General features: G+C 37.0%; 3 protein-coding genes across 7 annotated transcripts; all 3 read left to right on the top strand.

The window, feature by feature from the left end:
* The first annotated feature begins 781 nt into the window (after positions 1–781).
* LOC147473863 (transcription factor GAMYB-like) lies at positions 782–7,590 on the top strand. 5 transcript variants are annotated; one of them, XM_086586928.1, is made up of 7 exons: positions 924–940; positions 1,055–1,106; positions 1,207–1,246; positions 1,337–1,470; positions 1,560–1,846; positions 5,862–6,870; positions 6,964–7,590. In XM_086586928.1, the coding sequence occupies exons 4-7, from the start codon at positions 1,371–1,373 to the stop codon at positions 7,260–7,262; spliced, it is 1,695 nt and encodes a 564-aa protein (XP_086443054.1). In that variant the 5' UTR covers positions 924–940; positions 1,055–1,106; positions 1,207–1,246; positions 1,337–1,370; the 3' UTR covers positions 7,263–7,590. The 5 variants fall into 5 exon arrangements, with proteins under 5 accessions (XP_086443055.1, XP_086443052.1, XP_086443054.1 ...); XM_086586929.1 differs by lacking the exon at positions 1,055–1,106 and having other exon boundaries at positions 782–940; positions 1,572–1,846; XM_086586926.1 differs by lacking the exon at positions 1,055–1,106 and having other exon boundaries at positions 800–940.
* A 1,145-nt stretch (positions 7,591–8,735) lies between these two features.
* On the top strand, positions 8,736–11,219 carry CRD1 (dicarboxylate diiron protein, putative (Crd1)). The gene is made up of 5 exons (XM_086586919.1): positions 8,736–9,385; positions 9,493–9,557; positions 9,938–10,265; positions 10,554–10,652; positions 10,828–11,219. Exons 1-5 carry the CDS (start codon positions 8,927–8,929, stop codon positions 11,089–11,091), a joined length of 1,215 nt encoding a protein of 404 aa, XP_086443045.1. The 5' UTR covers positions 8,736–8,926; the 3' UTR covers positions 11,092–11,219.
* A 1,094-nt stretch (positions 11,220–12,313) lies between these two features.
* Positions 12,314–16,612, top strand: PAG1 (20S proteasome alpha subunit G1). The gene is made up of 9 exons (XM_086586938.1): positions 12,314–12,578; positions 12,653–12,736; positions 12,839–12,912; positions 13,260–13,346; positions 13,449–13,533; positions 13,653–13,699; positions 14,012–14,077; positions 14,232–14,322; positions 16,255–16,612. Exons 1-9 carry the CDS (start codon positions 12,435–12,437, stop codon positions 16,324–16,326), a joined length of 750 nt encoding a protein of 249 aa, XP_086443064.1. The 5' UTR covers positions 12,314–12,434; the 3' UTR covers positions 16,327–16,612.
* The last annotated feature ends 6,152 nt before the right edge of the window (positions 16,613–22,764 follow it).

Genomic DNA, 22,764 nt, shown 5'->3' with positions numbered 1-22,764 from the left:
CGTTAAGTAAGTGTTATCCGCGCTCATTCAAACTTAAAAAGCCCTATAGCATTTCGGTTTATGTAGAAAGAGTTACACCATTCGGAAATTGACACGTCATAATTTTCTGACTGTAGAAATCTAGTATGTGCCTGGTTGCGCATAACAGTTTTTGAGGACGCCACCTGAGAAGACTGGACTCATATTGCAACCAACTTCCCAAATTTTAATCCTTGAGGGCAAGGATGTTTAAAGGGGAAGGTATTGTAATGTCCCAAGTTAAACAAATGGAGTTATAGAAGATAGTCTATGTAATTATAGTATCAAGTAATGGTAGTATAGTCATTTAAAGTATCAAATTTATTTGTTAGTCCGCTTTTAGTTAATCTAACCATTAAGGGTTTGGTTAGAAAATGAAAATTTGTTAGTAAGGGCTTTTAGCTTAATCCAGAAATTAGTCAGAGTCAGTGAGATAGGGTTTGGTTAGAAAATGAGAATATAAATGTAATCGTGTCCCTGGTAAGGGTTCCATGAGAAAATTCTCTTAGGATCTATTCTTCAAGTTGAAGTAGAGAGTTATCTTGTTATTTATCTGATTCTAGTTTATTTATCGGATTTTACTTTGTTTGAACTCCGATCCGTGCAGTGATCCTCAAGGTCGTTTGTTTGGGCCAAAATTGAGTAGCCCGAAAAGAATAGGGCTGGGCTAAAGGCATAAAAAAGCCAGGAAAAACAAAAGGAGGGCCCACAAGATAGTTGTGGGGACAAGTGTTGAAAATCACATGAAAATTGGGTGGGATGATGATGGTACTTGTAATCATTTAAATTGAATGAAAAGAGAAAAAATGGGAAATTAATTATTAATAAAGTGGCGTGTGTCCGACACCATAAATGAACCCGGGGGACTAGTAAATCAATTCTGGTGGTGGACTGTTGACGACAGTGATGAATTATTAGCGAAGTAAGTTAATTTGATTGATTCTAAAATAAATTTTCTACTTTCTCCGCTATTATCTCTCCTGAATTTGAGGTTTTTTTCTCTCTCCTAAATTTAAAATCGATCGATCGATCTCAGCTGGACTAACTAGACTTTTCTCTCTACTCAAAACTCCACACACCTTTTTAGGGTTAGGGTTTCTCTCTCTCCTACTTGTTAACAATCATCAATCACTCTCTCAATTTACTACGCCTTCATTTCTCACCCATTTTTTTTTTTTATTCTTTCAGCTCATTTCTGCTTGGATTCTCAAGTTTCATTTTGTTTCAGGTAATTTTTCTCTTCATATATTTTGCATGCATTATTCATTTCTGTTTTATTTTCTATCTCAGATTGATTTTATTTTTATTTTTCGTCCAGTGATATTGGATGGTGCCGACAAATCAATTAGGAAATGGAGGGTAATGATCTAATCATGAGTCCTACCACATCTGAGAGTGACGACGATATGCTCTCAAAGGAGGATCAGGTCGATTCACCTTCCTTTGATGAAGGTAAGCTTTTTTTTAAATTTTTTTTGTTATCTCCCTTTGTAATTTCTTGAGATCTGCACTCATAAATAAATGTTTCTTGTACAATGAAGGTAGCTGTGAAGGAAGCCTGGGGGGAGGGTCTGGCCTGAAGAAAGGGCCATGGACATCTGCTGAAGATGCAATCTTAGTGGATTACGTCAGGAAGCATGGAGAGGGGAACTGGAATGCAGTCCAGAAGCACTCAGGATTGTACCGCTGTGGAAAAAGCTGCCGTCTGCGATGGGCTAATCACCTGAGGCCCAACTTGAAGAAAGGTGCTTTCACATCGGAAGAAGAACATTTGATCATCGAACTCCATGCTAAGTTGGGCAATAAATGGGCTCGGATGGCTGCACATGTATGTATTATCTCTTTCATTGTATTATTAATTATTTTATTGGATAAACTTTATGTTGCTAAATACTACGAGGGGAGGGAGTACCTTATGATACTTAATTTTTCTGAGTTGCATGGAAAGACTCTTGCTAAAAGGAAATTTTGTTAGTTTATTCTTAAGATAGTAATAACACTTCTCTAAGTCTGCAACAACGGAGTAACATTTGTTTCTGATGCATGTGCCTATATATGTCACTGACGGCTGTCAGTATATGAGAAACAAACTCAGCTACCCCTTCCTGATTTGTATCTGCTGTTTCTTGGTTATTAATCTAGCGATTTGCCTCTTTGATTCGTGTCGATCTAGTGGTTTGTATTGTAGAAATGGAACGGACATACAAAACAAATCTTTTTTGAATTTGGTCACTGCACGCCACTCATGCCAAGTGGTGAGTTCGTCCTGAAATTTGTTGTTTGAGCCCACTGTTTTGTATGTTATACACCCACCTTGTATGTAAAGGGATTATGATTTTAGGGCATGTGAGGCATTTGGATCAAGGGAGCGAGGGCAATGGGGATTCTCTTGAGAGAGCTTGAGGAAGAAGAAGAACTTTGGCTTTCTCTTCATGTGATTGAGTCCAAACTTTTACTTCTTGGGTATCGTCTATACACTATTTGTCTTTAATAATTGTACTAGTGAAATTTTGGTTGTTGTATGGAGAGATTTGTGAGTTTCTTTTGGGGAACTTTGGTAGGCTTCATTGAATCTTTCTGAGAGCTTGTTTCTTTTTAATCTCTTCTCTAGTGGAGTTCTCCTCGTTTGCTCTGTGGACATAGGCATCTTGGCCGAACTACATAAACTTTGTGTCATGTGTGGTATTCTTCTACTTGCATTTATTTTTCCTATCAGCTAGTTTACTTGTTTGATTCTACACGTCATGTGCTTGTTGACACTTCCACAACCTTTGATTTGGTGACAAAGTACAACAACGTGTTCACCATTGGTTTGTAGTACTTCGAGTTGCAGACTTGTGGTAAGATAAGGCGATGGCAGCCAAGGCGTTCATGTTTGTTGTAGGTCACTTACTGTCTTAAAGTATTGTCATTGCGATTCGTAGGGAAAAAGAAAGTGATCTAACGTCTATGAGTAAAAGTTATCACCTGACACCCTTTTCAAGTATCGAGAATTGAGAGTCTTGGAAGAGACAAGGCACCGAGTCCGGATGGGTTTATTTTGGCATTTTACAAGGTTGTTGGCATTTCTTGAAAGTTGATTTGATGAGGGTAGTGAAGGAGTTTTGTGGGGAGAGTTTCCTTATTAGTGACTTAAATTTTATTATTTTGATTTTTAAGAAAGGAGAGGGAGAGTTGACGGATAGACTGATTGGTTTTCTTGGTTCGTTGTACAAGATCTTACATAAGTTTTGTTTCAAATATGCCTCCTTAAGAAAAAGGCAAATACTTGATGTTGTTTGGTAGCCAATGAGATAATTGATGCAAAGAACAATTCAGGGTGTAGAGGTATAGTTCTCAAGGTGGAAATCATGAAAGCACGTAGCGTGAAACTTCTTTAATTTTGTTATGGATGGGATTTGGAGGTGTGTAGAGGAAATGGGAGCGTGTATGCATTTCTATGGTGCGGTTCTTGATTTTTATCAATGGTAGTATCATATGAATTCTTGTGAAGCATTATCATTAGAGGATTGAGACAAGGTGGTCCATTATTTGTTGTGATTACCAAAGTTCTAAGTAAAATGACGAATTCATTAGTAGATATAGGGATTATTAATGGATTATAAGTATATATTAGGGTGGGGTCTATCTCCATTTTGCACCTTCACTTTGCGTATCATGTTCTCCACTAGTGTCATGGTTGATAATGTTCATGCACTTGAAAATTACTTGGGTGGGTTGAATTTTCTGGGCTTAAAAATTAATTTGACCAAGTCGAAGGTTAATCGAGCGGGGATTATGGGGGAGAAAGCTAATGTCTTAGGTGGGAGGTGAATACATTTCTTATTTGGGTCTAACATTGTTATCTAAAGAGCTAAAAGTAGGACTGAAGTTATATGGACCAAGGTGATTGAGAAGGTGGAAAAGGAACTTGCAGGATGGAAAACGAAATGTCTCTCTTTTGGAATCAAGGTACAATGGCTTGCCAGTATTCCTAATTACTATATTTCTTTGTTCTTGATTCCTAAAGGAGTTGCTAGGCACTAAATAAGGAGATTTATATGGGGTGGGGATGAAAGGAAGACTTAGATGCATTTTGTGAAGTGAGATAGATTATCTTTCAAAGGAAGAGGGAGGATGGGTTGTAAACACATTTTGCTCATGAACCGAGCTTTGTTGGCATAATGGTTTTGAAGGTATAGAGAAGAAGAAAACCATCTCTGGAGGAGAATGACAATGTATAAGTATGGGGCAAGGAGAGAGTAAGTTGCATGTGAAAGTATCTACAAATCCTTATGGAATAACCCTTTGGAGGGGTATATCATGTGGATGGGTTAAATCTAAAAAAGGTGTTACATTTGTTCCCGGTATGGGAGATTCTATCTCTTCGTGGGAGGATGTCTGGGTTCGGGTTAACACACTCAAAGAGCAATTTGATCATATTTATAACATGGTAAGTAAGATAAAGCTTTGGTTTCCTACTTTATGGAAAGGGGTAATAACGGTTTGGTTTGGAATGTGCTACTAAGAAGAACCCTAAATGATTTGGAGTTGGACAGCTATGAGGTTTTCTTAGCTTCCTTTACCATATGGGGAGTAGTTTTGGGGAGGTGGACTCGAAGACGTGGTCTTGGGAGGAGAAACAGGGCTTCACGGTGAAATCCTTCTACTTAGTCTTGGACTCTTGGCCAAATTTTTTACTTCAAGAGCTCTTAATGATGGAGAGGTAATCATTGCTTTCCATACAAAAGAATTTGAAGGAGTAAGTCACATTCTTTTGTTGGTTAGCTTAGGGAATGATAAAACCATCGACAACCTAATTTGGAGAGGATTGAATGTGGATTGAATGCTTTTTGCAAGGGGGAGTAGTGTGGGGACCATCTTCTTGTGACTTGTCCATTTGCATTTGGAGTATTGGATATTTTCACTTCTTTCAACAAACCTTTTGGTGCCACCCTCAAATATCAAAGAGACTTTGGTAAACAATATGATAGCTGGACCACTCACAACCAAAGCAATAGTGGATAGCGGATCATCTTCCAAGGGCAATTATATGGACACTTTTTGCAGGGGAGGAACTTGAGGATATTCGAAGTTTCGAACAAAAGAGGGTATGACCTTACACAAGATTGTGGAGGTCTGTATGGTTGAGCTCGTGCTTGTCCGATATATAAGTGGCTGATGTTTAGTGATTTTATGTATGCAATGGGAGCACTCTTCCAACATGAGGTATTCACACGTGAGTGGTGTTGTAGCTCCTTGCTATTGCTACTTGAGCGATATTGTGTTATGTAACTTTATGTAATATTTTATTTTGGATGGAATAAAACGATAAAAAAAGAATGTTTAACTAGTCAGCATTTTATGCTGAAAGAGAATGAAGTTCACAGGTGTGACAATTGGAGCTTGAACCAGTTAAGCACAGTCAGATTTTAAATTCTTTAAAATGATGGGAATCATTTTTTTCCTGCACTATTTACAGGGTGAGCAAATTCTGATAAAACAAAGGTTCTGAGTAGTTTAACATGTACATCTTAGGATCAGGTGGCACAGGTAGAGCAGGCGGGGTGTGTAAGGGACTAAGGGGTACTTTTGTTTGGCTTGTTTACTTTTTATTTTCCCTTCTATTGGTCTTCAACAAGACCTCCTCCCTCCTCGTTTGATAAAATGCTCTTTGCTGGCCAGAAATGAAAAAAAGCGTAAAGCAAAATTAACTTAATAAGAACGGGTGTTTATTAACCTTCTACCCCGTAATAATATATACATTTGTTGTCTCCTGTTTCATATTTTTGTGGGCTGTTACTTTTCTTTTCTTTCTTCTGTCTCATCTAATGGTTTCTCTAATACACTGTTTTCATTCTTAGTTACCTGGACGTACAGATAATGAGATAAAGAACTACTGGAACACCCGAATCAAGAGGCGCCAACGTGCCGGTTTACCGCTATACCCTCCTGATGTGTGCTTGCAGCAGGTTTTGAATGAGAATCAGCAGGTTCGGAATACCAATGAATTTAACAGTGGGGATACGCCACATCACATAATGCAAGCGAGCAATTATGATATTCCTGATGTCATATTCGACCATTTAAAAAGCCATCAAGGTCTTTTGGCTTATGCACCACCACTTCCTGATCTATCTATTGGTAGCACGCTGAATCAAAGTCTTGGTTCTTCTCAAAATTATAGTTTCATGCCCTCTACAATGCATCGCCCCAAGCGTCTTCGAGGATCAGAGATCTTATACCCAGGTTTTAATAGTAGTGTTACCAACGGATTCATGCCAGTTGACCAATTTCAAATTGATGCTACTGGTAAGATCAATCAGCCCTTTGGGTTATCATTTCCTTATGATCCTGATCCTAATGGTAAGAATCCCTCAGCATTTGGTGTATTGCCTGGCAGCCATGCCCTTTTAAATGGCAACTTCTCTGCTTCTAAGGCCATTTCAGGGTCTTTGAAGTTGGAGCTCCCTTCACTCCAATATCCAGAAATGGAACTAGGTAGCTGGGGCATGTCTTCACCCCAGCCACCTTCCCTTGACTCCGTTGATGCCTTTATCCAATCGCCGCCTTCAACTAGGCCAGTGCCAGATTGTCTTTCACCAAGGAACAGTGGCCTGTTGGATGCATTACTTCATGAGTCACAAGCTTTAAGTGGCACGAAGAATCAGTCATCTGAGAAGAGCTCAAGTTCATGTGTAGTCACACCTGGTGACATAGTAGACAGTTCTACACTGAACTGTGAGACAGAATGGGAAGAATATGGTGATCCTATTTCTCCGCTGTGTCGCTCTGCTGCATCAGTTTTCAATGAGAGTACTCCTGTTAGTGGAAACTCATTGGACGAACCCCCTGCTCCCCGAGGGTTGTTTGGTGCGCGTTTTATCTTTTTTTGTTTGTTGAATGGTTAAATTCTACTACGTTTCTGTCAGCAGTGCTAATAATTCTGATAGATGCTTTCTGCAGGGTTTGGAATAAAGACAGAACCGGTTGATCATGATACGAGTCCTGATGAAAAGAAGCAAATACCAACTGGGAGTATTACTCGTCCTGATGCTTTACTTGATGCTGCTTGGTCTGAACAGAGTTATGAATGTGCCAAGGACCAATCAATCCTGACTGATGCTATATCAACATTAATTGGAGAAGATATTTGTGGTGATTACAAGTCAAAGTTTACTGAATCTTCTTCACTAAGTCAAGGATGGGGTTCTTCTTTTTGGAATAGCCTGCCTGCGGTCTGTCAAATGTCTCAGCTTCGTTGAATTCATGTTGAGGATTTGTAATGTTGGCATTGAGATTTGGTATGTCCTTGATAAAAAGGTCGGCAAGGATGACATTTGAGGGTATAATACGTCGACTATGCCAAATTGACCGTTGATTTGTTTCTGGCTTTTGTCTTTTAAGTGTGGAATTTCATGGTTCCCATGCAATATGATGCAGATTTTGGGAAAGGGATATCATAAGGTAAGACTTCTTGCGAGATTTTTTCTAAGAGAAAATGGTTGTAGGTAATAATTTTCCCTTCTTGATAGGGAACATTGCTACTCAATGGGTTCAATCTTTTGATGAATTTTAGTTGATTTAATTTTCTGATTGGTTTACTACATTTTTCATTCAACTTTCATGTATGCTTTGCTCTGAAGAAACATGTGATTCTGTTTCTGTATGCTTGTGGTTTTCTCACACAGTTTTTTGTGTGCTTGGCCTACCTGTTGTGCCACAAGTCCACAGCTATCTTTCTCGCTGCATTTATTGGTTCTGTTTCTGTATGCTTGTGGTATATATTATTAGCATGATTGTGCACATGAGTTGCCCAAATAGTAACCCTAAACATGACTAAATTGTAAATATGCAAATATATAAATTTTATATAAATCATATACCAAGAAGTACATAAAATAATAATATTTTACTATTGCGGTGTGCTACACTGCTACGGAAAAAGATTGTATCCCATCTAGGCCAAGGTTCGGTGCAATGACACGTCCCCACAAAATGCTCATGAAACAACTCTAAGCTACGTACTAGTGTATTCTGCCACTGGGAAGATATTAGGTGATGTGGTTGTTAAATCCTCTGATGGGTTCTGAAATGGTGATGTCATGGACTTCCAGATACCGTGGCCATCATTTTGGGCAAGTGAGTGCTACCATGTACAGAATGCAACTCGAAGTTTCAGAGGATGAGTTATTGACTAGTGCGTTTTGTCCCTTAAGCGCATAAACTTCCCTGACCTTCATTCTTTTGTGCTTCTTTTTCGAGTCGTGGATAAATTAGTAGTAATAATAATGTAGGGCAGGCATTGTAGCTCAGCCCATCTAACTGTTCTGACTTGTGAAACCAACTACATACCCAATGGGGACAATCATACGGTCAAAACTTGCCATTTCGAAAGGATGGTGGTTTTTGTGCATCTTTTTATAGTCTTGGACAAATTAATAGTAATAATAATGTAGAGCAGGCATTGTAGGATTTGTAGTTCAGGCGGTCAGCCCATCTAACGGTTACCTGTAGGACCAAACGAAGCTTTTCTCCTGAACATATGTGAACTTAAAACGTTACTAACAGTCCAAATGGACGAAAACACTCAATTGCCGTGATCAAAAAAAATAAAAGAAATCCATCGGTGTTGAATTGATGCCATATTGCCATTCAGCTTCTGGGAAACAATAAAAAATCACAAACATCCACGTGCCATAATGGGAACCAGTAGTATGTCTCATTGGTTCAAAATCATGTTCAAAATGATTAATCTGACAGGTGTCAAAATCCCATTCAGATTCATAGATTCCCATGGATGAGATGAGATTTTGCAATCAAAACTAAAAACTAAAGATAAAACTAGTAGAAGTATCCCAGCATTCATCTTTTTCAACACTCTGCTCACACTACACTACAGTGCTGCTAAACCTACATTCCTCCGAAAATGGCTGCTGAAATGGCCATTATGAAACCCATGTCCAAATTCAACAGAAGCATCCCTAAATTTGGAAGCACCATCACCCCAAAGCCTCGTTTCTCCTTCATCAAGATGTCATCATCAACTACTTCACCCCCCACAACCAAGCCCAAGAGAGTAGCTAAAAGTGCACCCAAGGAGACCCTTTTGGCTCCTAGATTCTACACTACTGATTTTGATGAAATGGAGACTCTGTTCAACACAGAGATCAACAAGAACTTGAACCTGTCTGAGTTTCAAGCACTGCTCCAGGAATTCAAAACAGATTACAACCAGACCCATTTTGTGAGGAACAAAGAATTCAAAGAAGCTGCTGATAAATTGCAAGGTCCTCTTAGACAAATCTTTGTTGAATTTCTTGAGAGGTCTTGTACTGCTGAGTTCTCTGGTTTTCTTCTCTACAAAGAGCTTGGTAGAAGACTCAAGGTAAATTTGCATTTTCTCTCAATGTATACACTTTCTAGTAAAGACAATTTGTAATGCATAAGTTGCTCAGTTTGCAGTTCTAATACTCCAGGGAATTATTGTTACAGAAAACAAATCCAGTGGTCGCCGAGATTTTCTCACTAATGTCTAGGGACGAAGCGAGGCATGCCGGGTATGTATTCTGGACACAATGTTTTCTTTGAGTTGTACATAACAATTTTTGATAAATAACGATCAAATATGGTTTATGTATTATTCTCGTTTGCCAGGTTCATTTTCTAGAAAATAGTTTATTAACAATCAAATGTACCATTGCACACAGAAGCACTAAAACATCATTTGCTTCCATCTTCTGACTTGTCAGTCTAAATTTTTTTTCTAAGCACTGCCTATCAACTCGTTGGTTGTAATAAAGTAAATAAACTACTTTGGGCATGCTTCCAAATAATTAAAAAAAAATGCTCCCTTTTGGTAGTTCTTGTCAACGTAAGGAAAACTACCAGTGTTGATAGTTGAGGAACTGATTCCGTTGTTATTAATCATCTCTTGCAGGTTCTTGAACAAAGGATTATCTGATTTCAACTTGGCATTGGATTTGGGTTTTCTTACAAAAGCTAGAAAATATACATTCTTCAAGCCCAAGTTCATTTTCTATGCTACATATTTATCTGAGAAGATTGGGTATTGGAGATATATCACAATCTACAGGCATCTAAAGGCCAACCCAGAATACCAATGTTATCCAATCTTTAAGTATTTTGAAAACTGGTGCCAGGACGAGAACAGACATGGAGATTTCTTCTCTGCTTTGATGAAAGCACAGCCTCAGTTCCTTAATGATTGGAAGGCCAAATTGTGGGCTAGATTTTTCTGCTTATCGGTAATCTCCACTTTTCATTATCCTATACCAATCGTATCTTTTGAAAACTTAAATCATATATGGTCAGCTACATTGTTGGACGATCGAAGTTTCTGTGGGGGCAATCTTTAATGTTTTTTTTTTCTTGTTTTCTTTGATACAACATTACATAATTGTTTACCCAATGAGATATATTGCTTGCAGATATCAACCCCTAAAATGAGCACTCTCAGTGTTAACACATTATCTGCAGCTGATATCTAAAAGAGTAAAAGGATGTAATTTTGACCGAATGTCAAATTCTGGCAGGTTTACGTGACAATGTACCTTAACGACTGCCAGAGGACAGCTTTCTACGAAGGCATTGGACTTAACACCAAAGAATTTGACATGCATGTGATCATTGAGGTATTCTTTTTTGCCTTGCCCTGCTTCAAAACCATATGTGGCACTGTTTTTCATTTTTATTTTTTTCGTATGGTTTTCTACACTTGGTGTTGTCAAGAACCTTGGAATCTTCATGTAGATGTTCTGGTCTTGTGATAAAACTATGAAATGATGTACTAAAAATGTGGGTTTGCAGACGAACCGCACAACTGCTAGGATTTTCCCAGCAGTCTTAGATGTCGAGAACCCAGAGTTCAAGAGGAAGTTGGATAGAATGGTAGAGATTAACAAGAAGTTGATTGCTGTTGGGGAGAGCGAAGATATACCCTTGGTAAAGAATTTAAAGAGGATTCCAATTGTCGCAGCATTAGCATCTGAGCTCTTGGCAGCCTACCTCATGCCCCCAGTCGAGTCTGGATCTGTAGATTTGGCTGAGTTTGAGCCACAAATTGTGTATTGATATATTTTTTTTGTTCAAGGCTCATTTAATTCCACAGCTTATTAATCTTGTAAAGCTATAAGGCTCTCTGTGTGAAACTGATGAAACACTTGTATGAAGAGGTTAGCTATCTAAGCAATATTCCGTTATTTTTTCTCTTTATAGAAAGCTAGACGGCTATCTCTGTTAATCATCTTGTGCACAAAAATATCTGAACTTTTGGAGGGAAGTTATTGAATATAATTAGTGTGCCTCCCTACAAGAATTAAGAAGCAAAGATGTAGATACTACTCACTGACTCGCGTACTTTATGGTAAAGTTCAAATTTTATTTTTCTTCATTATTAAACCATTTTAGGCACTCACAATACGAATATCCAGAGTAACCAGTAACAGTGGATAAATAGTTAATCCGTGAGCAGAGCGAACATTTTGGGAGAAGGGGGGGTTATGCGGACAAAAACCAACTTGGTTGGTTTCTGTCTGTCTGTCTTTCCTCTGTTTTTCTTTCATCTTCTGTCTCCCTTTTCCTCTCCTCTCCAAACACTCTAAGGGGCTATTTGTTTTTTGGGTTTTTCTTATAAGACCTCTGGGTTGTTTTAAAAGTGGGTTGTTTTAATTTTAAACACTCTTAAATCTCCACAAAGTTTGATTTTCGGTTTCTCCATCTCCACTCTTTCATATTCCTCCCAATATATTAATTTGAAATAAACGATATAGTTTGATTTTAGGTTTTAAATCCCCCAGAAGTGATGATGATATTAGTTTTAATCTTGGTTTATTATCTTAATAATAAGCGGTAGTAGTGGTTAATGATCAGTGGTGGTAGTAAAATGATATTCTTTAATAATAGTATGGTGGTAGTGGTGGTGGTGGGGATTTTATATCCGCGGTGGTGGTGGTGATAGTCTTAAAAATGGAGGTAATGAGGTGGTAAATTGGTTGGTTTTCGAAAATAAGATAATGCTCACCATTTTTAGTTATCCCTTATTTCCTCTTCTAAGACCTCTTCCTTATCAAAAACCCAAAAAACCATCTAATTTATCCAAGGTCTTATCTCCCAAATGGCACAAACCCATCTCTTTCTCCATCTTTTTTTCCCCTCCGCTCCGCTCACCCCCACTGCTCAGCAGTTATCTTAGCTTTATTAGAATGATAGCTGAGTTAGTAGAGAAATATTATTGTAAGCTATATTGCATGCAACATACAATATTGGGCTCGGTTACTGGGCCGTTGGTATGGGCCGGGCCAATGGTTTAAAAAAAAAAAAAAAAATTGATCTTGTCTTGAGATCTAAGAAAACATTTCTAGGTTTTAAGGAGGAGACTCACTCTCGAACTCTTTAACAACAACATCAGAGCATCGATGGCTAGTATCGGTACGGGTTACGATCTATCGGTGACAACATTTTCCCCTGATGGGCGCGTGTTTCAGATCGAATACGCTTCCAAAGCCGTCGACAACAGTGGAACTGTTATTGGAATCAAATGTAAAGATGGGATTGTTATGGTCAGTGGAACTTTATTTTTTTCTTTTTCTATCGCTTTTATTATTATTATTATTAATTAATTAATTTTCTCTAGGGTGTGGAGAAGCTGATTGCTTCCAAGATGATGTTACCTGGTTCTAATAGGAGAATTCACTCCGTTCATCGTCATTCTGGCATGGTATGTTGAATAAACATATAACTATTGTTTGTTTTGTAAGGAAAGTTTAGTCTACTATCATGCGTTTTACTATTTAATTGATTCCAATTGTTGCCTATGCAGGCTGTGGCTGGATTAGCAGCTGATGGGAGACAAATTGTCGCAAGAACCAAGTCTGAAGCAACTAATTATGAAAGGTTAGCATCTTCAATAGAAGCTTAGTATGCAGGGATAATTGAGCTTGGTCCTCAAGTGAGAGATTACCTCCCTACAAATCTATAACAGCCTAACAGCTGACTTTCTTTCATTTGCATTACACCAGACACAATGCGAGTAGATCAACGTTGTGGCTCAGCTGGTGCATCTTGTGACTTGATGCCATGAGAAATAGATAGATTACTTTGATTTAATTCCAGAATATGTACTGTAAATGTAGCTATTATATAATTATATACTCAAATCTGTTGGCATGTTTTGCCCTACTATGTTTTGTATTGTATGTTAACTTGTAGATTGTGACGATGCATATTATATATATATGCAGGACCTATGGGGAACCCATACCTGTGAAGGAACTTGCTGATCGGGTTGCTAGTTATGTGCATTTGTGCACACTTTATTGGTGGCTAAGGTTCTAGACAATTTTCTTACTAGCAAACTTACATGTGATGTTTCATTACAATTACATTTTTTTTATTTTGTGTATTTGAGCACAATAATAAATTTGGTGCAGACCTTTTGGATGTGGGGTAATTCTTGGAGGTTATGACAGAGATGGACCACAACTATACATGATTGAGCCTTCTGGTGTTTCCTATGTGAGTCAACTTTTTTGAAGATATATACACATGTTACTTCCATTTTCGTTAAGTTGCCTATTGTCATTTGATAATTGACTCTTTCAATATTTATTGATTTTCTTTTGAATTGTTTTTAGCGATATTTTGGTGCTGCGATTGGTAAGGGGAGACAGGCTGCAAAAACGTAAGTACTTATAGTATGTTCATTCCTAAGAAATCTAATTTACCATATTTGAATGCATCACCTTTTGATGATTAGCCACTTGCATGGCAATGCATGCAGTTCTGATTAAGAATGTTGATACCTTATTAAACTGTTTTATGTATAGTTGATGTTTCATCTTTTGAAGTTACCTTCGGATTTCCACGTATATTCCCGGATCTATACATATACCTACAATAGTGTGTTAGTATGAATTTTATGTACTTTTATGCTGTAAATGGTGGTTTCTAAATTCTAAGTTTCTAACATGGTCAAGAAAAATTATGTGGACAGCGAAATTGAAAAGTTGAAGCTCTCCGAAATGACATGCAGAGAAGGAGTGGTAGAAGTTGCCAAAATGTGAGTAGAAAACCTTTTCATCTTCTCTTCCTAAATCGGACAACTATACCTTGGTTTTTTTGTAAAAAGAAATGTATAATTTACTAATCGAGGATATTTTATTTCCAACATTTCAAGAAAGAAGTGACCTTTTCCCCTCTTTTCTAATGCACAGAATATATGGAGTACATGATGAGGCAAAGGACAAGGCTTTCGAATTGGAAATGAGTTGGGTTTGTGACGAATCAAGCCGCCAACATCAGAAGGTAAGGGTTTTAAGTATTTTCATGTGAAACGCCTTCTCAACCTGGGAATGGTAAATGGCTAAAGTCCAGTATCTTTATACCTTCTAAACATGTGTATAATTGTTCCAAGAAAAAGGAAAAATGAGCTGATTTATTTATTTATTTATTTTTATATACATATGAATACAAGTCTATAGTCTCCATAGGTAGAACCCAAAGTGTGCATACTTTGAGACAATATTGTTTGAGACGTTAAATGCCATTTTTATTGCTAAGAAAGTTTAAAGGATTCACTTCAAAGACAATCTTAAGGCTCCCTGATGCAATGCAATTCAGTATCTATCTAATACAAGTTATATGTTGGGAGTGGGGATAATCAAGTTTATAAACTCTTTTTTGATATCCTGAGGTATTCTAAAAAAGTAGGAAGGGACCTTGGCGAAAGAGGTGAAGGTTGTGCCAGAAGTTTAGTTGACATCTTTTAGGTTCCTCCAAAGACTTGGGTTCTTGTTGACATAAACTCTAGCTGAGGTCTTTGAAAAATCGGTATTAATGGTAGGAGTAGAGCTGGTTGTGGCAATGAGGTATCAAAGCCGAGGTTGGCTAGTCCAAACTACAAAGGCATGAGGATTGTGATATTTGGAGGTTTTACTGGAAAGCTGTTCAGCCTAAAGGTGTGTAGGTCACTCAGGAGTTTACTCCCACAACAGTTAGAGTATGTCCAAGAGCTGGGGATAACAGTTATAAACAAGAGAGAAAAGACTGTCCAATAGCTGGGATTCCCATGTGACGACGATCGAATTAGGCATTTTGATGAAAATTCCACCTCTCGTAGCTTGTAGGGTGCACTAAGCGTGCAGGTGACTGGCTCATCACAAGTTTGCTCTTACTGTTCAGAATTTTTTGAGACAATACAAAACTGTTGGTTTCTCACCAATATACAAAACAAAACTGAATAATATAAGGAAAAGATAAAAAAAGAAAGGGTGGGGTGGATGCTGAGGCTAATGTGATACCAGTCACAAGGCCTATCTGGAGATGAATTAAGAAAGTTTATTTTTGACCAGCTGGGATTATGCTCATCACAAGTTTGCTCTTGCTGTTCAGAATCTTTTGAGACAATACAAAACTGTTGGTTTCTCACCAATATACAAAACAAAACTGAATAATGTAAGGAAAAGATAAAAAAGAAAGGTGGGGTGAAATGGATGTTGAGTCTAATGTGATGCCAGTCACAAGGCCTATCTGGAGATGAATTAAGAAAGTATTTTTGACCAGCTTACTGTTTCACAAGCTCTTACTGTTTTCTTTTTGAGACAATACAAAACTGTTGGTTTCTCACCAATATACAAAACAAAACTGAATAATGTAAGGAAAAGATAAAAAAAGAAAGGGTGGGGTGGATGTTGAGGCTAATGTGATACCAGTCACAAGGCCCTATCTGGAGATGAATTAAGAAAGTGTATTTTTGACCAGCTGGTACTGATATTTCTAACAACATTAACTGTGGTGTCTAACTATTTATGAAATCAAGTGCCTAAGATGGGCACCGTGCTCTGGAGGACATGAAATGTGGTGCCTAACTATTTGTGAAATGAAGTGCCTAGAATGGGCACCATGTTCTGGTTCTTAATCCTCTTCTGTTGATATCCAAAATGTCAAAGTAAACGTTATGTTTCATTCGTGTCGTTAATATCGTTAACAGTAGCAGATACCTTCTTTTGCCATTTGGAAGCAACATTTGTGAATTATGCTGCTATAGTTCATTCAAACTTGTACACGTGGAGAAAATGACTTGAATCAACATGTTATCTCTTAGGATGCAGATCCTATGCTCCGTTTACAAGTAGAACCATTTCACCATATTCAAGCATGCAAATGTTTCTACGGTTTAGCTATGTGGTTTAACGTTAGTTATTAATGACATATCCATTCTAAATATGTCTACTACAGGTTCCAGATGAGCTTTTAGAGAGTGCCAAAGCAGCAGCGAAAGCAGCACTGGAAGACATGGATGCTGATTAAGAGTGTCAGTAGTGTTTGAAATACATTTGTTTTAGAACTGAGATTCGGAATGTGATCTGTTAAGGGAAATATTAGAAATGACATCAATCCATCTCTCATTGTATGTTTTTGAGTGTTGTTGACCATTCACGAGAACTTGTGTGAATTTGTCATCTCTATTCTGTTTAAACTCGTTTCTTCTTCTTCTTCTTCTATTGACCACTTCTGCAATTAGCCTTCAAGTGGAATAGAGTACCGATTCTACTATTTATACACAGCTAAAAGAATGGCCATTTTGAATCTGTTATCTCCTCAGTCTTCTTGTCTGTGGTCTCGTTGAGTGTACAGGTTTGGTTGAGCATGTTAAGTTCTGAGTATCAAATAAATTTTTCGCTGTTGGTTAAACCATTTTCAGCGATGCCTTTAAAGAAACCATTTTCAGCGATGGCTTTGGTGGTATGGTTTCATATCTTAATTATGCTCTCACTTATAATACTACTTGCTTAAGTTCATAGATTGTCTCAATTACAATGCATGTTGGGCCATCAAAACTGAAGTTTTGTTGGAACAATGTTGTACTGAGTTTTCCATGTCAATCAGTAGATAGTATATGGTAACATCTGGTAACTAATCCATAGCGTTGACCATTCATATAGCCATGCCTGAAGGTTAAGAAAACCATTTATAATGAGAATGCTTAAAAATATACTAAAGATAGACTTATTGTTAAATAATATAATACTTTAGCGAAAGTAATTGCATTTTCTTGTGAATTGGGTAAAATTTTGAATCTAGATATTATAGACATGACTACAAAACCCACACATTAAAACCTAAAAGAAAAAACCCACACAACTAAACCAGGGTTTTGAATTAAGCCAAATAACTTTAAGGTTGCTCCGAATGGTATTCTTTGAAAGCTGAGCGGGTTCATGGAACTTCGTGTGTGTGTGTGTGTGTGTGTTGTGTAAAAAAAAAAAAATAATAAAAATAATGATAATGAGTTTTACAATTAATTAGGACAAGCGTGCAACAAGCTGCGCCGCAAGTCTTTTCTGAATGGCAAATCCTATCCTCCTAAACACAAACTCGTTAGAACCAACTGTCATTACGCTGCAGTCCATAACTTTCTGCACTCTCTTAAGGAGCTCAATAGACTGTTGTGTCAAGAAACCAAAAGTGTCAAAACTGAAATGAATGAAACAATGCTGGTTAGCTTTACAAGTTGTTTCTCAATTTTCCTTGCCGCTGCTCTATTAGCTGCTTCTCCCACCTCAAAGACTCCATTCCCAAACCCTAACAATGGAGAGGCTCCAGTTACATCAACACACATTTGCCTCCCCTCAGACCAATTGTAGACAAATACATTCACAAACCGAAGTGTCGATCTCCCCTTATTCGGATCAGTGAGAAAATTCACAGGAGCCTCTTTATTCACTTGTACCCCAGCCCTCCAAAATGCATCACATAAAATATCTCTGACAGATCATGTCGGTATTTGAAACCTGGGAAATATCTACAATGTGCTGCATGGTCCCCGAAAGCATCTAGTCTACTATTTTTGCAAACAGGGCATATACCACCATTAGAGTACAAAGGAATCATGAGACGGTACCGAAGAATAGAACGGTACTCTATCGGCGACATACGTTGTCCAACTCCCTTCATTGAAATAGCAAGTAGGAAATCCTTTGCATGTTCTGATTGCAAGCATCCAATGACTGCTTTCTGACGAGCAGATAACACAAACTCCCTCTCAAGACCAGCAACAATTTTACCATAGAACGCTTCCGCCAAAACTTTTTGTGGTTTTGAGGGGACGGTAGCATTCATAGCCACAGAACTGAGGTCAAAATCGGGTAGACAGAGACTCAATGCACTGCTAGCAACATCAAGAATCTCATCCAAAGGTACTGGGCCACAACTCCTAAGAATGTGGTTCTGAAGCTTAGAAGTCTGACAGCGGGAGGCCACAAAAGCAAAAGTAGAGACATTAATAGCACAATAAACACCTAACCCACCAAGACGTAACGGGAGTGTCGATAAACCCCACTGCAAATCACCTGAAGTCAGGACCATCAGAAACCACAATACCTTGGAGAACATTGCGGAGATGCCGATCAAAAGTCTTAGCTGCCTCTCTAAACAGGGATGGTGGACAAGTACGAATCGTAAAGACCAACATAGAGAGTCCTGCACAAGCACGTAAGAGCGCTAACTCACACTGTGGATAATCCAATGCAGCTAAACGGTCCATCAAAGTCATAACATTTTCAACACGCTTGCGAGCAAGGCCCATGACAAAAGAAGAATCAGTGCTGACCGCACCTCGAAGCAACCTGGCCCCCTGCTGAGAATGTGACAAAGCTGAAAGAAAGAGACCGGGAGTGGAGCGACGAGGATCCAGTGATGGCCAAAATATCTCAGTTTTAGCCACATTAAGAACCAGCCCGTAAAAAGGTCCTTCTTGAATCATACCCAAAACTTTCGCCACTTGTTATGTATCTCCGATCAGAGTCCCATCATCTAGGTACCAAGCCTGTAGCAATAACTGACAACTGGACTGGATCCGTAGAATCAGGGGATGCAACACAAAGCTAAAGAGAAGGGACCTAATGGGTAAACTTTGTCTGCACTTGATGGTACACCATATGTAGCCATCACCCAAATATAACCTCGCATAAAAGAAAATGATTTTTTTTCCAGAACATATAAAAAAAATGTGATTTCTATATTGAAAGCTTATGCGAACAACTTAGCCAAATAAAGAAGACAAAGTACTTAAATAAAACTTACAGTAAAACTTGTTTCCAAACTTCTAATTCAACGAGAATCGAAGGAAAGAGGTTAGGCAAGAAATAAGGTGATCTGAGAGAGGTTAGGCAATGATTAATTTATACGTTGTTGTATGTGTGGCTTATGTTCAAAACTTGCATGTTCAATATTTACACTCTAGGTATTACCGAAAGAACGAAGTGCTATTGAAGTTATTTATGAAACTGTATTTAAATTGATCGAAGTAAATAAAAAAAATAAAATAGTAGTAAAATTAGGATAAGTCAAATATTTTTATTCTAGTTATTGGTTTTAAGCCCCGTGTCTCTCAAATTCTAAAGTTGATAGCTAGCAATACTAATCCGTATCTGTGGAGACCCTAACAACAAAATAAAAGTACACTACACGTTTTTGTCCACCTACAATAAGTTACCAACTATATCTATAATTAAACTAAACAACTGCCAAACATTAACATGTTTCTTCTTGATGTCGTGAGAATCAAGTATTTTGGTCTAAAAAAAAAAAAAAAAAATCAAATATGTGAATTAGAAGGAGGCCTTCCAAGAGTGGGTGAGATTTCACTAGCAATGCAATGTTACATGGCTTTGATAAAATTCAATATATACAATCCTTAATTATGCTCTCACTTATAATACTACTTCCTCAAGTTCATAGATTGCCTCAATTACAATGCATGTTAGGCCATCATAAGTGTAGCTTCGCTGGAACAATAATGTTGTGCCGAGCACTCCATGTCAATCGGCAGATAGTATATAGTAATATCTTGTAACTAATCCATAGAGTTGACCATTCATATAGCAATGCCTGAAGGTTAAGAAAACCATTTATAATGAGAATGCTTAAATGTAAACTCAAGATAGACTTATTGTTAAATAATATAATACCTTAACGAAAGTAATTGCATTTTCTTGGGAATAGGGTAAAATTTTGAATTCTAGATATTATAGACATGGTACCAAAACAGACATATAAAAACTAAAAAAAAAAAACCTACACAACTAAGCCAGGGTTTTGAATTAAGCCAACAAGCTTTAAGGTTGCTCCGTATGGTATTCTTTAAAAGCTGGCGAGTTCGTGGAACTTCTTGTTTTTTGTGTGTGTGTGTGTGTGTGTGTGTGTTTTTTTCCCTGTAGTATACTCTTGAATAAAAGAAAATGTTTTTTTTTTTCCCCAAAATATATAAAAAAAGAAATGATTTCTATATTGAAATTTTATGTGAACAACTTAGCCAAATAAAGAAGACAAAGTACTTAAATAAAACTTTCAGTAAAACTTGTTTCCAAACTTCTAATTCAACTGAAATCAAAGGAAAGTCGATGGAAAGAGGTTAGGCAAGAAATAAGGTGATCTGAGAGAGGTTAGACAATGATTAATTTATACGTTGTTGTATGTGTGGCCTATGTTCAAAACTTGCATGTTCAATATTTACACTACACATTTTTGTCAACACACAATAATTTACCAACTATATCCAAAATTAAACTAAACAACTGCCAAACATTTACATGTTTCTTCTTGTTGTCATGAGAATCAAGTATTTTGGTCAACCAAAAAATAATCAAATATGTAAATTAGAAGGAGGATTTCCAAGAGTGGGTGAGATTTCACCAGCAATGCGATGTTATATGGCTTTGATAAAATTCAATATATACAATCCTTTATATGCTCTCACTAATAATACTTCTTGGTCAAGTTCAAAGATTGCCACAATTAAAATGCACGTTGGGCCATCAAAAGTGAAGCTTTGCTGGAACAATGTTGTACCGAGCTCTCCATGTCAATCAGCAGATAGTATATGATAATATCTTGTAACTAATCCATAGCGTTGACAATTCATATAGCAATGCCTGAAGGTTAAGAAAACCATTTATAATGAGAATGCTTAAATATATACTTAAGATAGACTTATTGTTAAATAATATAATACCTTAGCGAAAGTAATTGCATTTTCTTGGGAATTGGGTAAAATTTTGAATCTAGATATTATAGACATGACTGCAAAACCGACATATAAAAACCTAAAACAAAAACCTACACAACTAAGCCAGGGTTTAGAATTAAGCCAAATAGGTTTAAGGTTGCTCCGATTGGTATTCCATGAAAGCTGAGCGAGTTCGTGGAACTTCTTGTGTGTGTGTGTGTGTGTGTGTGTGTGTGTGTGTGTGTGTGTTTGAATTTTGTGAATTTCTTTTGTAGTATATAATCTACGAATAAAATATTTTTTTTTTTTTTTTTTTTTTTGTAGTATACTCTTGAATTTTTTTTTTTTTGATGTCGTGAGAATCAAGTATTTTGGTCAACCAAAAAATAATCAAATTTGTGAATTAGAAAGAGGCCTTCCAAGAGTGGGTGAGATTTCACCAACAATGCGATGTGACATGCCTTTGATAAAATTCAATATATACAATCCTTAATTATGCTCTCACTTATAATACTAGTTCCTCAAGTTCATAGATTGCCTCAAGTTCATAGATTATTAAATAATATAATACATTAGCGAAAGTAATTGCATTTTCTTGGGAATTGGGTAAAATTTTGAATCTAGATATTATAGATATGATTGCAAAACCGACATATAAAAACCTAAAAGAAAAAACCTACACAACTAAGCCAGGGTTTTGAATTAAGCCAAATATCTTTAAGGTTGCTCCGAATGGTATGCTTTGGAAGCTAAGCGATTCCGTGGAACTTCTTGTGTGTGTGTGTGTGTGTTTTTTTTTTTTTTTTTTTTTTTTTTTTTTTTTTTTTTTGTATTATATAATCTACGAATAAAAGTTTATTTATTTTATTTTATTTTTGTAGTATATACTCTTCAAATAAAAGAATTTTTTTTTCCCAGAACATCTATAAGAAATGTGATTTATATATTGAAATTTTATGTGAACAACTTAGCCAAATAAAGTAGACAAAGTACTTAAATAAAACTTACAGTAAAACTTGTTTCCAAATATCTAATTCAACGGAAATCGAAGGAAAGTCGAAGGAAAGAGGTTAGGCAAGAAATAAGGTGATCTGAGAGAGGTTAGACAATGATTAATTTATACGTTGTTGTATGTGTGGCCTATGTTAAAAACTTGCATGTTCAATATTTACACTACACGTTTTTGTCAACACACAAAAAGTTACCTACTGTATACAAAATTAAACTAAACAGCTACCAAACATTAATATGTTTCTTCTAGATGTCGTGAGAATCAAGTATTTTGGTTAACCAAAAAATAATCAATTATGTGAATTAGAAGGAGGCTTTCCAAGAGTGGGTGAGATATCACCAGCAATGGGATGTTACATGGCTTTGATAAAACTCAATATATACAATCCTCAATATGCTCTCACTTATAATACTTCTTGGTCAAGTTCATAGATTGCCACAATTAAAATGCACGTTGGGCCATCAAAAGTGAAGCTTTGCTGGAACAATGTTGTAGCGAGCTCTCCATGTCAATCAGCAGATAGTATATGGTAATATCTTGTAACTAATCCATAGCATTGACCATTCATATAGCAATGCCTGAAGGTTAAGAAAACCATTTATAATGAGAATGCTTAAATGTATACTCAAGATAGACTTATTGTTAAATAATATAATACGTTAGCAAAAGTAATTGCATTTTCTTGGGAATTGGGTAAAATTTTGAATCTAGATATTATAGACATGAC

The sequence above is a fragment of the Coptis chinensis genome, unplaced genomic scaffold (genome assembly GCF_015680905.1).
Source record: "Coptis chinensis isolate HL-2020 unplaced genomic scaffold, ASM1568090v1 utg1700_pilon_pilon, whole genome shotgun sequence".
Lineage (NCBI taxonomy): Eukaryota > Viridiplantae > Streptophyta > Magnoliopsida > Ranunculales > Ranunculaceae > Coptis > Coptis chinensis.
The sequence above is the reverse complement of the archived record's forward strand: the minus strand, read 5'-3'. Positions and strand labels throughout refer to the sequence as shown.

What these genes read in the sequence shown, in the direction of transcription:
- LOC147473863 (XM_086586926.1), top strand. Translation starts at nt 1,371, where the DNA reads ATGGAGGGTAATGATCTAATCATGAGTCCTACCACATCTGAGAGTGAC. An exon ending in GGGCTCGGATGGCTGCACAT is followed by an intron (nt 1,847 to 5,861) that starts GTATGTATTATC and finishes TTTCATTCTTAG; the next exon opens with TTACCTGGACGTACAGATAA. An exon ending in TGCTCCCCGAGGGTTGTTTG is followed by an intron (nt 6,871 to 6,963) that starts GTGCGCGTTTTA and finishes TGCTTTCTGCAG; the next exon opens with GGTTTGGAATAAAGACAGAA.
- PAG1 (XM_086586938.1), top strand. Translation starts at nt 12,435, where the DNA reads ATGGCTAGTATCGGTACGGGTTACGATCTATCGGTGACAACATTTTCC. An exon ending in AGCCTTCTGGTGTTTCCTAT is followed by an intron (nt 13,534 to 13,652) that starts GTGAGTCAACTT and finishes AATTGTTTTTAG; the next exon opens with CGATATTTTGGTGCTGCGAT. An exon ending in GGGAGACAGGCTGCAAAAAC is followed by an intron (nt 13,700 to 14,011) that starts GTAAGTACTTAT and finishes TTATGTGGACAG; the next exon opens with CGAAATTGAAAAGTTGAAGC.
- CRD1 (XM_086586919.1), top strand. Translation starts at nt 8,927, where the DNA reads ATGGCTGCTGAAATGGCCATTATGAAACCCATGTCCAAATTCAACAGA. An exon ending in GACGAAGCGAGGCATGCCGG is followed by an intron (nt 9,558 to 9,937) that starts GTATGTATTCTG and finishes CATCTCTTGCAG; the next exon opens with GTTCTTGAACAAAGGATTAT. An exon ending in ACATGCATGTGATCATTGAG is followed by an intron (nt 10,653 to 10,827) that starts GTATTCTTTTTT and finishes GTGGGTTTGCAG; the next exon opens with ACGAACCGCACAACTGCTAG.